This window comes from Lygodium microphyllum, chromosome 2, assembly GCF_053477565.2.
Source record: "Lygodium microphyllum isolate KBCC chromosome 2, Lygodium_microphyllum_v1.1.10, whole genome shotgun sequence".
NCBI classification, from domain to species: domain Eukaryota; kingdom Viridiplantae; phylum Streptophyta; class Polypodiopsida; order Schizaeales; family Lygodiaceae; genus Lygodium; species Lygodium microphyllum.
In genome coordinates this window covers 4454018-4470110 of record NC_141136.1, presented here as the reverse complement: position 1 = coordinate 4470110, position 16093 = coordinate 4454018, and the positions used below count along the sequence as shown (strand labels likewise).

Sequence of the window (16093 nt, the reverse complement as noted above, 5' to 3'; positions counted from 1 at the left end):
CCCAAACTCAAATAAAAAATGTTTTGTTATTGGACCATGTTCAACAATTGGCCCCTTTAACCTAGATACATTCAATAAACATTTGGTTGTAAGGCATACACATGGAAAGTCTTAAGCATACACATGGAAAGAAGAAAGTCTTAAGAACATTATTAAGTAATCAAAAAAATATTCAATAAACCTTTGGTCGTAAGGCCTACACACGGAAAGTCTTAAGAACATTATTGAGTAATCAAAAAATAATGCTTGAAGACCTTTCTAATGTTTGGGTGAATCATGAAGAAACAGAAATACATATAAAATACAAAACGTAGGCTTAAAAACACGTGCTACATACTCTCTCTCAGTATTTCCTGATGGTCCAAAGGTATCCCAGGGGTCGTGCCATTGGGATCTCAACCCGCAGACCGGGGTTCAATTCTCATCACTGTTTCTGAATGACTGCAAAAGTTACAAGTTCTGAGATGGTAAACCACCATTTGGAAAAGAGTGCCTCACCTCAACCTCACACCAGTTTCAAGCTACAAATGGCTGCTTGAGTTTCTGGCTATGGATGAAAATGTATGGCTCTGAATACTCTGCACTGGCCAAGGCTCAGGTTTTCGTCTGAAACTGTCGAATTTGGTTGTACAAGATGCCACAGCTTTGAGCCCACCTGCTCCAACCATCCATAGGCCAGATTTTCCTTCATTGATGGGCAGGTTATCTATTGGTGACACTGTCAGTGCAAGCACATTTCTCTTCTAACTAGACTATTTGGGCATCCAAAATGACTGCTCAAACAATTAAGCTAAATAAAGTGACTAAACCACAAGACATGATGACACAAGCTGCTTGAGATTTTATTGGGCTTGATACATTGAAATGTATCCAATTTACAGATACCTATATTGCAATATCCTCATAATTAGTGTAAAGTAGTTACGTCCAGTGAGTACAGAAAACATGTAGTTTAAGACTGCTTCCTTGAATAACACATATCCCCATGAGATTTTCCTTCATTGATGGGCAGGCTATCTATTGGTGACACTCTCAGTGCAAGCACATTTCTCTTCTAACTAGACTATTTGGGCATCCAAAATGACTGCTCAAACAATTAAGCTAAATAAAGTGACTAAACCACAAGACATGATGACAGAAGCTGCTTGAGATTTTATTGGGCTTGGTACATTGAAATGTATCCAATTTACAGATACCTATATTGCAATATCCTCATAATTAGTGTAAAGTAGTTACGTCCAGTGAGTACAGAAAACATGTAGTTTAAGACTGCTTCCTTGAATAACACATATCCCCATGCAGTTAACAAGAATTGCAAAAGGAATTTGATCAAATCACCTTGAAGGTTCTGGAAGCTGGAAGATCTCCTGAGTTTTCAGATGGACAAAGCAGCATCACAACAGAGCAAAATGTGAAGTCCCAACTTACTAAGCGACGCCTCACGACTGCAACAGAAACTAAAAAGACAAATCACATGGGAGTCGCAACTGAGTATTTAAATTGAGGGACACAAGCCATAGCTCTATGACAAATGGGTGCACTCTTCATAAATGTGTAGATAAACTATACAGCAAGCTCTTTAGTTGAAATTTCATTTTGGTCAAGCTGTTCTTTTACTGCAAGCACGGATAGCAGCAGACTTGTCTTCTGAATTGCCTTGGGAAGCTCTTCCATTATCTGACACACCAGCATAAGCTCAGTAACAGCACGTAGTATGTTCATTTCAAATAAACCCAAGATCCAACTTTTAAGCAAGCATAGTACCAATTCCTGGTCTTCTTGTGCCACCACAAATTCAGGGACCTTGTTGACTGCTGTGATAAAAGCTTTCAATGGATCTGAGATGTGCTGAGCAGGACAAAAGAATCACAGTGTTAATCATTGTAATAAAATAATACCCAACACAAAGATAGCCAAGGAATCATTACCTTAGGATAATCTCGGTAGTAGCTGGCTGCCTTTGCCTCTTTCACAAGAGGAATGTTATCCAAAGCTTTTGCACCAATACGCATCCCTAAGAAATTATGGTGCTTAGTGGGAACCCTAGTTTCAACACGAGAGGCTCACACATACTCACCACCAACACTATGCTTTCTTCAGTTTGAGAGAAACTTAGTGACTGGTTCAAAAAGGTGTTCTCAAGAATATGTCTACATGACCAGGATGTAAAAGTAAAGGACAACATACATGATGGTCAGACCATGTACAAATATATGAATGTTTTGCATGAGACAATATCAAGATTTATAGTTGTATTCACCAATTAAAATCTTACAATTGTGGTCATCTTTTTCTAAGATTTTGGTATCATATACAGCTTGAAAAGAGCACAAAAGAGTGATAAAAACAACACAAACTCTAAATACAGATTCTAAAGCAGTTCTTGTATCCTGATCTACTAACGGTTGATTTGTTAGGTATGCTTGCCATAGAAATTTGTTTATGTGAAGAGAGGAGGGTAACACTAAAGACAAGGTAGATTGAAGAAGTTAAAGGCTTTTATGTAGAGCTTTAGACTGCTCAAGTTTCAAGCATAGTGGATTTGACAGGTTTGTAGTTTCACAAAATTTTTGACAACTTGAGGTATAGTGTTTTCTTGGGAGATTGTTAATGCTTTATGTGCATGTGTTTTGCAACTACATGAGGTTTTAGCTTTATCCACTCGTTTACGCTTGGTAATTTAGTTCATTTGAGCTCCACACTTGTTGACAAAGTGAATAAGTTTAATGGCACTCCTTTCTTTCTTATTTTTGGGTTGTGAGTGAGCTTTGCATGTGTGGCCAGTAGGCTATGGAAGGTGAAGCTCAATGAGAGAGAGAGAGAGAGAGAGAGAGAGAGAGAGAGTGTGTGTGTGTGTGTGTGTGTGTGAACTCTTACACATACACAACAAGCTGAATAGGTTGATTCAATAGATCCTAATGAAAGTACAATGCTTGGGGTCTCATTACCCAAACCTTTGACCCTTATTTAATACTAGGAGGTGGAAAAGGTATTCACACCTTTGACACACAGTTAAACACCTAAAGTGTGTTCACACACAAGGATGTGTATAAAACTAACTTTTCCCTTCAGGTCATGGGTGGCTAAACCCATAACAAGAAAAACACAAAGAAATGAAAATTGGAAGGTCTTACCTCAAAGAGTCAATGTCTAGTCACATACAATGATTCTAGAAAAGGAGATACATAAATGGGAGAGGTGCAACATGAGGATGGTCATGATCTGGTTTGTTGAGCTAAAACACACTTTACAGCTGATTAGAATCTTTAAGTAACCCCAAAACACACTTAATTACTCAAAAACCCTAAATAGAAGTGCAATTCGACAAAGTTTCAATGGTCTCCCAAAACCCTAATTCTTTGGGGCACCCTTCAACATATATAAATAGACGGGCTGCCCACCATTCAAACTTGTTCCTTTTGTGCAGATTTCAGCCAACAACCTTCATGCACGTGGTAATCTTACCATTGCAACTGCTGCCACTCCTCCCACAGCTACTCCAATGCCTAGTGCCTTCTTTCACACCAGCTGTCACCCACTGTTTGGTGCCCTCCCTCCAGCTGCGTTCAGCATTCCCGTCATTGCCAACTCTTCCTGCTACTTGCGTTTGGACTCCACAATCCTTGGCATCAAGTGGCAGCCCTTCCACATCATTAGGCGACCTGCTGCTATCTACATTTGGCCTTCTCCTCACTTGGTGGTAGCTGACGTGCTTCTCCATCCTCTTGACAGCTCGTCCTCTATTGCATTTGCACCTTTCTAGTGTCGCCTACATCATCAGGCATAATTCTCTCTAGTCACCTTAGTTTCCTCACACTTTGATAATCTGCATTTGGTGTTTCCCTCACTGTGTCACTGCAACTGGTAATCATAGCACTCGGGATCCGTCTCCGGTGGGCATCACTCTCTAACACTCCATTGTTCAGCCCTTAGGCATTCTATACACTCTTACATTTACTTACAACATTCATTCACTTTAGAGTTTCTTCTCTCTGCGTTTGTCCCTGTGTTTGAGTTCTAAGTTTTGCATTTAGGGTTTAAGTTTTACTTGCCACTATATGAGTCTTTGTGTTTTAGTTGTGGTTGCATATACTATGTTTCCTCAATGCAAACCCTACCAAAACCCTCTTTTGTTTCTCCTTTTGGTGTGTAGGATGCAGATGGTTTTCAGTATGTTAACTTTAATAAAGAAAGCTCTCAAAGAAAATACCCTTCATCATGTATATTTGTACCATTTGTTTCATTTGAGTAAGTAAACCACACTTCTCAACTCCCTCTCATCGCACCACTATCTTCTCCACATTCTGATCTACTCACATCTTCATTCCAAAGCCTTGGATTACTGTCTACTCTTATAGAAAGCACACTAGGGGTTGGATCTTCCATCTCCGCTCCTAACATCTTCTCTTTCTCTGTCCCACAATCTACCTATCTTCCATTCACTACCTCTCCTGGTGCATCGTTAGGGGGAATACCACCCTTTAACACTATGCATTCCACATACTATCACTTTACCATCTCCTTATACTTTGGGACATTTGTGATAGGCATCCCCCTCTCTACCCCCAAACACACACAACCCCCCTACACAACCTTTCACATGTAGGCATATCTATCCTTTGCTTATGGACTGTCGTTACACACCCCTTGGGTCACTCCTATGCAACGATTTCCATCCTTTGTTCCACATGTCCCTATCCCTCCATCCTGGCTCCTCATACGGTTACCATGCCCACCATACCTGATTCGCCCATGTTGACATTCGGATCCATTGTGCACATTTCTCATGTGCATGGTGGGTGTTGAGAAACATAGATGCTTAAGCAAGGTTTAGCTATGGAGGGTGAAAGTCAGTGACAAGAGACATAATGACTAAGACTAAACACACTAACTATTACTCAAGTGAATTAGGTTCCAAAATAGATTAGCTTGGACTCATAAACACAATATTAAGTGGAGAGAGACAAGACTGAAAGCACAAAGTGATATCATACCAAGGCCCAAGGTCTTCCGCCCAGAAAAGCATAGTGAACTTAAAGGGAGTGAGCTTGGAGTGGAAGCACATGAGCGGAAGCAGGAGCTATAGTGGAGAGAGAAAGAGAGAGAGAGAGAGAGAGAGAGAGAGAGAGAGAGAGAGAGAGAGAGAAAGAGAGAGAGAGAAGATGTGGGAACTCCAACAGTCACAATGTGTAACTAGTCTTTTCTTTATTCAAATATCACTAAAAGAATAAAGAATGAAGTGATATTGATGGGCACCCACTGCCTGCACTATACAAGTGTATGGATACTATTAATGTAGTAATATACATGCAGCTAGGCACAAGCGCCTTCACCCCCAACAACCTCCCACTCAAAGGCAAATGTGTCCCTAGTGAGGAGAGAACGAGAAAACTGTAACAAAGTACAAATGTACATAAGTACAACAAGATGAGAAAAAAACTCATCTCATCCAATGCCCATCACCTTCCTAAGCAAGGCAAAACACTCCGCCAAAAGACTTTTGTGAGTAGATCTATAAGATTCTGGTTAGTTGAGATCTTGACAAGGTCATCAGAATTGAAGTCACTCTGCTCTGAAGTACGGGAAAATAAGAATGGATAGCTCCACTACCTTTATACAAGAAGCAAAACACTCCCATATACTACTAGGATAAGTACTTAGAAATACCTAAGTGTATGTGAATGTGTGTGTGCCAATCATATGGAGTGTCGGCGCTCTTGTGAGCACATTGCCAAGACCCATGAACCACTTATTGCTTCAAGTGTTTCGAGTCGAGAGCTATGGCTACCTCTCACATAGCCGTGCGCACTCTCTCACACACGTATAGTAAGCTTACATTTAAATCCGATCAAGTTGCCTCCTCCCACAAATTTGCCGGTAGCTCCACGATCCAAGATGCGCTTTCAAGCAAGCTTCATCTACAAGCTCCATAGCCATACACGCGAGAAAAGAGAAGAGAAGAAAATCAAGATAAAAAGAGAAGGAGAATAGCTTCTCCACAATCCCTCGCTCCCTTACACATACTCTCTCCCTCTCTCCCTATCTCATACATTGAGGGGTGTGGTGATGGACGAAAACGAGTGGTTGCACCCAGTAAACCTACTATCGCTCGTATCTTCTAATGAGCTCATACAGAATGCTTGCAAGAGGGTGGCTCTCATCATGAGATGGGTCATTGCACTGCTATCTATCCCTGCATTAATGTCAAAGAAGAGAAGCAATAACCGGTCTTCCTCTGTAGTAGGCTTTTGTTTTAGTAGGATTCTCAAGAGGTAGAGATAATTACAAGTGGTAATGAAGACAAAATTTGGGCAAGAGGAGAATTCCTTGAGGAAGCGTACTATGAGTGGGCAGAGGTCCCTCTCTATGAAGGTTAAGCACTCCTCCGAAGATGCTGCATTCACATTGTAGATCTTAGGGAAATCATACCTACCATGCACCTTCTAGTTGAAATCAACTCCAATTCTCCGTGTATAGGGTATGTAGGTAGGATTATTCCTCTCGTATGGTAGTGTATTACAAAATGCCATCTAGGCATCTAAGTTAGAGTCCCAAATATTTCTTCGCCACTTTGGTTGTGCTTCATATCCCTCTACTTTCCTGGGTATCTCCCTCACCTTGTCCACCCAATAATCTGCAGGCTCCCATTGCCACCATGTGGGGCCTCTAACTATCGCTTCCCCAACCTTGCCGAGAGCCTTATCACTTCCTCCACTACCCTTGGAGATAACACTCTATCCAATGTTTGAGGGAAGGTGAAGGCGAATTCAAAGGGTCAGCTACGATTCTCCCACTGCTTCCATACTGCAAGTTCCTGGTTCTAGTTCATAGGATCATACTTCTCTCCTTGAGGAATGGCCACATTAGAAACTTGTTGTGGCTTGGCTTGGATTTTTCTTCATGCTAGCTCTACATGTTCTCTCCACTTACGTCTCATTTCCACCATTCTCTCGAGGGATATGGTTTCCTCACCTTGCTCCTCTGTTTGTGCTTGTGTTTGCACTGGGGGGATTTGTTCATACGGCTGCTCTTTCTCATCATGATCTTACTCAAAGTCCAACCCCTGTTCATATATTAGCTCTCTCGGCTCCTGAGGGGGAGGCTATGCTTGCTGCTCTTGCTCCTAAAACCCTAGCAATTCAAGTTCCTGCATGGATAGTCAAGCCGTGATCAAATGATCTCTTTGTTCCTCCACACCTAAGCTAGTTCTAGATTTGGGTGCCTTAGTATGGAGTCCATGTTTAAGTGTTCTCCTTTCCATCTCTAATTTCCTTTTGAGTTCATCAATCGTCTCTTCCTCTCTTGTCTGGGTGATATTCAATATCGTATTAAAAAAGGCTTTTTGCTACTCAAGCATCCCTGTCTCCACAACTTCAGCGTTGTTTTCTGCCATAATGCAATCGCTCTCTGAATGTCAAGCGGTAAGCTAAATCTTTAATCCTATCATCATTTTTATCTGCCCATTCTTTTGCCTTTCCTTTCATTTGCTCCAATCCTTGGTTCTAGTATTGTGCAAGGGTAGTGATTACTTGCTCTTGCTCTCACCATAATATACTCATTTGTTCCTTCTCTCAATTCCAATGCTCAACCTATTCCCTTAGGATGACCCGCTCATGGAGTATTGTCTGAAGTTGGTTATGCAGCTCCATCATCTTTCTCCTTGCTTCTTGTTCACCTCGTGCCTTTGCCTCTTATAGTTCTTTGAATAGTTGTTCTCTTTGTTGCTTCAAACTATTGACCTCTTCCTCAAGGCATCTCCTATCTTAAGTTACGAGAGTGCATTGTGCCTCTAGAGCAATGCGGCTCTCCCTTTCTTCATCATACAAGTCTCGTAGGCTCTCTTTACCCTGCCTTGCCTTTAGGGCCTCTTTTAATGCCATCATTTCCTTGGTTACTATGGTCATCTGTCTCGTTTTTTCTAATCATTAGGTTGCAAGAGCGTTCCTTTCTTCGACTAGCTCAACTAGTGTGGCCTTTCTTTCTTCATTCATCTTGTCATGTTGACTCTGAAGTTCTTTCACCAACTCATCATACTCTTTTGTGTTGTGGATTGCTGAGGGCACCGAAGTAGTAGATACTTCAAGGCAAGGTACGTTTGGCCCTTGGCATGATTCCACATCAACTACTGGTAGCCTTTTGGTTCCTGCAAGTGGAGCTCCTTTACTTGGTACAGGTGCAAGCTCTTGCACTTTGCTCACTTCACCCAAGCCAATGAAATTACTTCCATTGACTGCCCCTTCTATGATTCCTTGCATTGAAGTGATCGTAGTGACTATGACTAGTAGGGGTGGGTGCCCACAATGAGTTCTCTTTGAAGGACATTTCTTGCGTAAAAGTTAACGTGATTAGAAAGAAACACTATCATATGGTGAAATGTAGAAACTAAGAAATGAAAATTTCCACGTTAATCAATCCATACATTCCACACAAAAACTTCATGGAGAATTTTTACTAAAAGAAGAAGAAAATTCAATTCATATTTCAATTTTTCATTCACCTTCACTTTATCCCCTCCCCCTTGGAAATGATGAAAATCCTTCCTAGAATTGAGGAAGTAAAGGTGTAAGGGTCTTCAATGCATCCTTGGTGTGCCTCATTGTTTTAAGAGCTGGTCGTAAAAGGTTGGTTTATACTCTAATGTCGCATGATGGTCCATATCCTATGGACAAATGCCCACATGTGTAATATAAGTCAATACATCGGTCAAGATATCACCTGAGTTGATTTAGCTTGCAATGTGGAGTTCCTCCTCTGTCAAGATCCTATCCAAGTATGGATGTAGCATGATATTGTCTTCTAATGGTCAATTTCTTGTCATTGCTAATACCCTAAACGAAGTTGGGGCCACATATATTTGATCATACTCGAAAGTCTTGATAGCACGTCATTACTCTACATTGGTCATGATTTGATAACCTGCTTGTTCACATTGAATGCACAGAGTATACCACTTACATAAGAAATTGAACTCAGATTCAACTAATCGTTGGAGCTCAGTAAGTTTCTGTGGTGACATGGAAATTTTACTCATCTTAAAGAATGTGATTAAGCATTTGCTTAAGGCCTATTCTCTTGAAATTTCAATGGCACTCAATGCTTCTACAATGGTGGAGGCCTTCATAAAGATGAATTCGTATTCCTTTCAAGAACACGGCAAGAAACGTACCTCATTTGTTATGTGTTCATCACGTAGGCCTACGTCCAAGCGTTTGTAACTTCTAGCAAACAATGTGAACATTGAGTCCAATCGTTGGATGCACGTTACTAAGTCATCTATTGTGTCCATGGCCATGTTGGAAGCCAATTCAAGAATGGATTGTCATTGCTGCGAAGGCTTAAGGCCTACTGGTGGCTTTGGTTTAATTGGACTGGACACGTTGGTACTTGGTGTTTCTACTTTGGGATTCTTATCGGGTTTGGTGGGCATGGTTTGAGAAGTTCATTGGGTTTGAATTTCGATTGACGCTTTGTCGTCGGATTGTGTAGTGGTGATCACATCAAAGTTATTAGGTGGGAGCTCATAGATGATTGCTTGAGCTTTTAGTCGATAGACCATTGGAGCTCTCATGGATAGAGCACCCTTCCTCTTGGCTTTTCTCTTACCCTATTTTGATTTACATTTCTGGCCATTATTTTTTGGAGCCTAGGATTGAGGGGCATACATGCCACTTGTAAGTTTGGACAACCATACCAAGGTGTTACCTTCATAGTAACCTTGGACATGCAATAGGGCTTTTGGGACCCAACATGGCCTAGTCACATGTATACCATAGAAATGCCAACTCCTCTGTTTCGGTCTAGAGTGTGAGGAATAAAAACTATAAGTTCTTAATGATTAGCTTTTATGAGGCTATGGTCTACGCTTGGGGACCCACTTGATTATTTGATCCGTAGCTTTGGGTATGGTTTCTAGATGTTGGTGGGACTTCACAATGGGTGTACGTTGTGGTGCATTATTTCCCTCCTAAGCGTTGACACTACGGTTATCTTACCGGTGGCACTATAAGCTTTTGGGTGACTATGGTGCCCTTGCTGAAAGCTATTACTATTCTAATATTGTCCATGGCAAGGTAGATGTGCTACGAGTCGTAGTCAATATTACAGAGAACTTGTTTTTTAAACATGTGACCCAAGAGTGATTCCTTGCCAACACTTTGTTTGTTAGATAGTATATACAAGATGATGTGTAGGCTCTCAGTCTCAATAGAAACCATTAGTTTGCACTTCGCCAAGAGTGGACAAGACTGCCTACCAAATGGGCTAAGTTTTGCATTAGTTGGTTGCAATTGGGGTTGACCAATATTGATCCAGTGATCATATGTTAAGATATTATAGTCAGCTCCCTCATCAATTAGTGCGTTAAAGATGTATGCCTTTTGAGAAGTCACTATTCCTCATCCTCTATTTAAGTGATAGTTGGAACTCTCACATTCATTGGTGGTTCTATCATTGGAGGTTCATGGAGTGGATGTGACGGAGAGTGATACTTTTTTATACGACTTCCGTTGAAAAAGCCTATGCCATCTCCCTCTAAGGTTTTGAGTTCTACATTGCCTGTTCTACTAACGTTGCAAATCTTGAAAAGTCCCAATCCCTTGAATTTCATCTTCTGCTTATGTCCCTTGACAGAGTACCGCAAGACTAGATCTCCTTGCTCCACACACACACACAGATAAAGAGAGAATGAAAAAATAAAAGTTGACAAAAGTCGGTTAGTGACCAAAGCACACACTTCATCGATGAAGTGATTGCTCACTTGTTATCCACCTTCTTGATAATCCACAGAAAATCTTCACCGTATTATCCTCAAGCTAACAATCAAGCCGAATCCACAAACAAGATCTTAGTAAATGTCCTAAGAAAGGTAGTCTCTGCTTCACGCAATGACTAGGACAACAAGCTCATGGCAACTTTATGGACATATGGGACGGCCTACAAAACGGTGACCCTGTTTAATTTGACCTACGGAACTGAAGTGACTCTACCAGCGGAATTCTTTGTTCCAAATTTGAGAATAGCAGTCTCAGAGAGATGGAAGGACAAAGAAGCATGGAAAAATCATTTGGTAGAGCTAGAACAACTATGCGAGACTTGTCTCATTGCAACCCAAGCCCTAATCTACGAGAAGGTGCGATGCAAGAGTTGGTTTGACAAGCACACCAAAAAACGAGAATCCTTTCCTAACCAATATAATTGATCAGCAATCAACTAATAGAGTTGGATCTTCAAAATTATTCTCTTTAACTAGCTTTTTCTATGGGCCATTCACACAATCCATTCTCTAGGATGTTAATTATAGTATCCTCTAGTACAGTGTGAGGTCTACTTTAAACAAGTCTCGTTCGCTAGACATTCTAAAAGATGTGCATCCGGTAGGTCATCAATGATGCCCTGTCCAGCCACTTCACTTGTGGGTATGCGAGGCATATGATCTGCCCTGTAGTAGTGTTATTTGCCTTTGTGTACTACCACAAAGAAGTCAAATTTCAAAAGCAAAAGTAGCCATCGAGCAATACGTCCTGTTATATAGGTTTCTTCACAAGATAAAGCAATGCTTGATGATCCACGAAGAAGGTAAAGAATGTCTACTAGCAAAGCTCACTAGATAATCACGGTTATGCTCACCAGGTTGGCACAACACTACTCCCACAGAAAACTTTGATGCATCAATGTGCACATGGAAGGTAATGGACCAATCTGGGGCTCTTAAGATAGGAGCTAAAGTTAGAGTCTATTTAAGCCTTTCATAGGCTTGTTAACATTCTTCGGTCTACTCAAATACTATCAATAGCTTGTACAAAGGTCTAGCAATCAATGCATAGTTCAGCACAAACCACCAGTAGTACCCTATGTGACGTAAGAAACATTGAATTCCCTTGAAGTTGGTTAGAGGGGAAGGTCTACAATGACCCTGACTTTTGAGGAGTTTGTAGCTATTCCATTCCTCCATACAACGTGCCCTAAAATACAACCGTGCTTCACCCAAAACTTGCACTTTAAGGGTTTCAATGAGAGACCATATTTCCTACACCATTCAAAGACTATTCGTAGCTTTTCTAAGTACTCTTCCTAATTGGTGTGGACGCACAAGTCATCGACGATACCTCCAACCATTTTCTAAGCATGTCCTTGAAGATGGCATATATGAGGCATTGGAAGATAGCAGGGGCATTGGTCATCCCAAATGGCATAACTATATAGAAAAACACCCCCCATTCGGTGGCAAATGCCATCTTGTGCCTGCCATCCGGATGGACTTGCATTTGGTTATAGTCTGAGAAGCCATCTAGGAAACTATAGGCTTTCTTTCCTGCCACTCTCTCTAGCATGTGCTTAGTGTATGGTAATGGGTAGTTCTCTCTCTTTATAGCTGCATTGACCTTTTAATAGTTCACGCACACTCAAATCTTTCTATTCTTTTTCATGACTATCACTATGGGTGATACCTAGTCCGTATGCTCTATCTTGTAAATGAATCTTGCATTTAGTAGCTTATCAATCTCTTCCTTCACTGCACGTGCATGCTTAGAATTCATTGTGGCATATGGTCGTTACTTAACTGGTATTCATGGAAATATTATGAGTCACAATACTCGGATCTATTCCTCTCAATTCATCTAAGGACTATGCAAACACGTCAGAGATTTCCCTTAAGAGATTTATGAGATTAGTCTCTTCTAGAGACGTTAATAGATCTCTCTTTCTTTCTTTCTTGCTCCTTAGTTAGGTCGTCCACTATGTACACAAGTTGAGGCTTGTCCCCTTTCCTTGCCATCCTGGCCTTCTAAAGACATTAATAGATCTTTCTTTCTTCCTCCTTAGTTAGGTCATCCACTATATACATGGGTTGAGGCTTGTCCCCTTCCCTTGCCAAGTTGATTCCCTTAACTTTGGTTGGTTCTTCAATGGGTTCACTCGCCTGCCCTTTCAGCTTGGCTCCTACTAACACCACTATTCGATCACCCTTCTTAAACTTTGTGAAGCACTTGGGCAAATCTTGGGGTATCTTTTGTCAGACAGCTTTTGAAGACTTCAACTGTTTTCTTCTCTCTTCCTTTAGCCTCCTGCACCTTAGGTAGACTGGAAGGTCCCCCTTGGTACGTTTGATCCTAGGTGGTCAAGGCATTTTGGGGTCGCTATCAGAGCTTACCTCTTAACTTGAAGTTGTACTCACAATCCTCACTAAAAGAGGCTGTCTCCCCTGGTGGTCGTAGCTCTGAGACTGACTCCACTACAAACAAATATGTGGTGCCAAACTAGACTAATCTCACTTGCTCATAATCTACTACCTCTAGGTATTCTAGCCAAGTTCGGTTGCAATCTACCTTAGCAACTCCTTCATTCACTCTAAAAGCGTTGACCTCTCGGGGTTTAGAGTTTACACTAATTTGCTCAATCACTCTTCCATCCGTGGCATATTCTATGGTCTCCACTTCCTCTTCGCTTTTCTCACTAATGAAACAACAGTCTTTGTATTCATCATCAGAATCCTCATACTCAAACTATGCATTGTTTTCAAGGTTCCTATCCTCAAGTTTTTTCTCACTTGTAATGAAAGCCCAGTTGTATAACAAGTTTAAGTCATGCATCTTAGTCCATCGCCACTCCTTACTCTCCATGAGATCCTTGAGGGGTACAGCTTACCTATATTCATCCTCATCATCCAAGAATGGCAGATCAATGGTTGCCAACACATGCATCCAATCGCGCTCATCCTCAAGACAAGAAATGTACTTAGTTAGAGGTCCATAATCACCTCTAACCTTTAAGTCACCCTCCAACATGGCAGAGATGGCATCTAGGTCCACTAGTGAGATTTTTGAAGTGTCCATCTCTACTCGGACTAGTTTTGATCTATTGCCTAAGAATATTAGGCCATTACCCCAATCCTCTATCGCTCGGACATTCCTTAGCCAAGGTCTGCCTAGCAGGATACCATATCTACTCCCTTCATGACTATAAAGTTCACGGAGAATTAAATTCCCACTATCTTTAAAGGCCAATCCTTCAGGACTTCAAAGGGTCTAATCTTCATCCCATTCACTAGAGTAACATTGAACCATGCAGTTTCTACCAATGGGTTTCCCCAAGCTTGCAAGACTACATGGTTAAGTACACTAACTCCTGCTCCTGTGTCTACTATCCTCTTTTGCTTTGTATCTCCTAGGGCAACAACAAGTAAAATTACGTGCATCTTAGTGCCTTCCCAAAAGACATTCACTTGTGGGGACTTAAACATTGGGTTCAGCATTAGGCTTGGTATGTGCATCATAGCGTCATAGTCGGGCAAGTCTTGCATTCATGTCTATCAATTCATTCTACCCATTGCTTCAACACTTACCACAATGCCGGGTTTTGCCTAAGCAATTCTCTCAATGGCAATGTTACAAGAGTTGATATAAGTGTGGTGAGCAAATTGCCAATCGTACTTCCCTCCTCTACTTCATGGGCTTCTTGCCAATACTCTTGGACAGTTCAACTACTCATGGCATCCATGTTCTGCCTATGCAACTATGCATGTGGTGATGTTGCCTCTCCTACTCTCGAGTATGCAGGAGAGACTAGTGGGCTCATGGTTGAGAGTTTATTGATCTCGTCCTCAATGATAGGCTCGGCATCTTGCAAGTGAGCTTGTGCTATTTTTATTCATTCTTTGGCCTTATTCACAAGCTTTAGTTGCTGGTTGGGGTCAAGGTACTCTCCAACCATGATAATTTCCCTTCTCCCTCATCTTAGAAGCAGATGTTCCTGCTTCTACATCAGTAACCTACTTTCCCTTTGCTACAGTGGTCGCGCTCTCAGTTTTGAGTGTTATTTTTGCATCAATCCTCTTTCTTCTCCTTCGCCGACTCTTCTTCCCTATAGAGGTTGCATCTAGGTTGCTAGGTCCACATAATGAAATATCGGCCTGCTTCATTTAGGCTCGTGTCATGACATTTATAGGGATGGGTGTGGCATTGTTGTTAGTAACAAGACACAAAAGAGTCCGAGCAGCACAAATGGTACGATTGCTGAACTAGTGGAGGGTTCCCGCCTAGAGCAATCGACGAATAGGTCTATGACTCTACATTCGGGACACCTCAAGTCAGCCTTCTCTCTATTTGCTTGCTACTTTTCAGGGTAGCAGAATGAAATATGCCCTAGATGACCACACATCCAACATGCTATGGACTCATAGTTCTGACCTTCTTCTAGGCCTCTACCTCTCCCTCTACTTAAAGCCATAACCAGCACATGCCTAAAGTCCATCAATATGGGATTATCCTTCTCATCATAAGAGACATAAGGGTTCATGTATGAGTCTTCCTCCAATGGTTCCTCTACAAAGTGCACTGCAGCATCCCTTGGTGGATGGGTCACTATAGGTCCCAGTGGTCTAGGGATTCCTATCGGGTTGATATCGATCCTTGGAGCGGCTTGCTTTAAATAAATAGGTGTGGATAGAGCCAAAGGGACTCCTCTTCCAAAGTTAGGCTACCTAACTCTTGGATAGTATGGTTGAGCATACGGTTGTTGGTATGGCAACCGTCTTGACAATCAGCAGTGCATAGCATCATGCCCGAATTTTCCACAGTTGGCACAGGGCTAAGACCTAGGATCGGGACACTCAAATGGCAGGCGGTTCCTTCCACAATGCACATACTGCATGTGAGGTCGCACTAGCCTTTGCAATGACTCTTGTAGTCTGGTCAGCTTTCACTTTAGATCAACTATTGCTAGGGTTTGATCGACATTCTTTCCTTTGTCTTGCTCACTAGGACTAATTATTCGCTAAGTGTTGCAGTTCTCTCGGCATTTCTAAATGCGTTCTCTTACTGTGTAGTCCTAGAGCTTCTTTCTCTTAACATGCCATCCACTCATATAGCCTCCTCAAAGACTCTTGCCAGCATATCCCTTTGCAAGCTCGAGTTGCTCGCTAAGGCCTTATAGAGTTCTTTGTTCCAAATCCTGTTGATGAATAGGGAGGAGACTGCTCTCTCATTGGATCACTCAGCTACAAGTATCCTCTTGTAAGAGACTCGTCACGTGAGTAACGTAGTCTCGTATGTCCTCTTTGTCTTTTTGACTGACATTCATCAGCTTAACGATGAGG

At 41.7% G+C, this 16093-nt stretch overlaps 1 protein-coding gene across 4 annotated transcripts in view; it reads right to left on the bottom strand.

Annotated features, from left to right (window-relative positions):
* Window positions 1-235: 235 nt before the first annotated feature.
* Window positions 236-16093, bottom strand: part of LOC148039433 (uncharacterized) — a 73752-nt gene continuing 57894 nt past the window's right edge. Inside the window, exons 7-10 of one of the 4 annotated variants that reach the window (XR_015692803.1) lie at window positions 1929-2014; window positions 1765-1848; window positions 1339-1677; window positions 236-706 (exon numbers count right to left, since the gene is read on the bottom strand). Coding sequence is in view for 1 of the 4 variants with exons in the window: in XM_087690612.1 (XP_087546738.1) it covers window positions 1564-1677; window positions 1765-1848; window positions 1929-2014 (284 nt within the window). In the remaining 3 variants the exon portion in view is untranslated. Of the gene's footprint in view, window positions 707-1302; window positions 1678-1764; window positions 1849-1928; window positions 2015-16093 lie in introns of those variants that run through there. The other 3 variants (XR_015692806.1, XM_087690612.1, XR_015692808.1) reach the window with 3 other exon arrangements.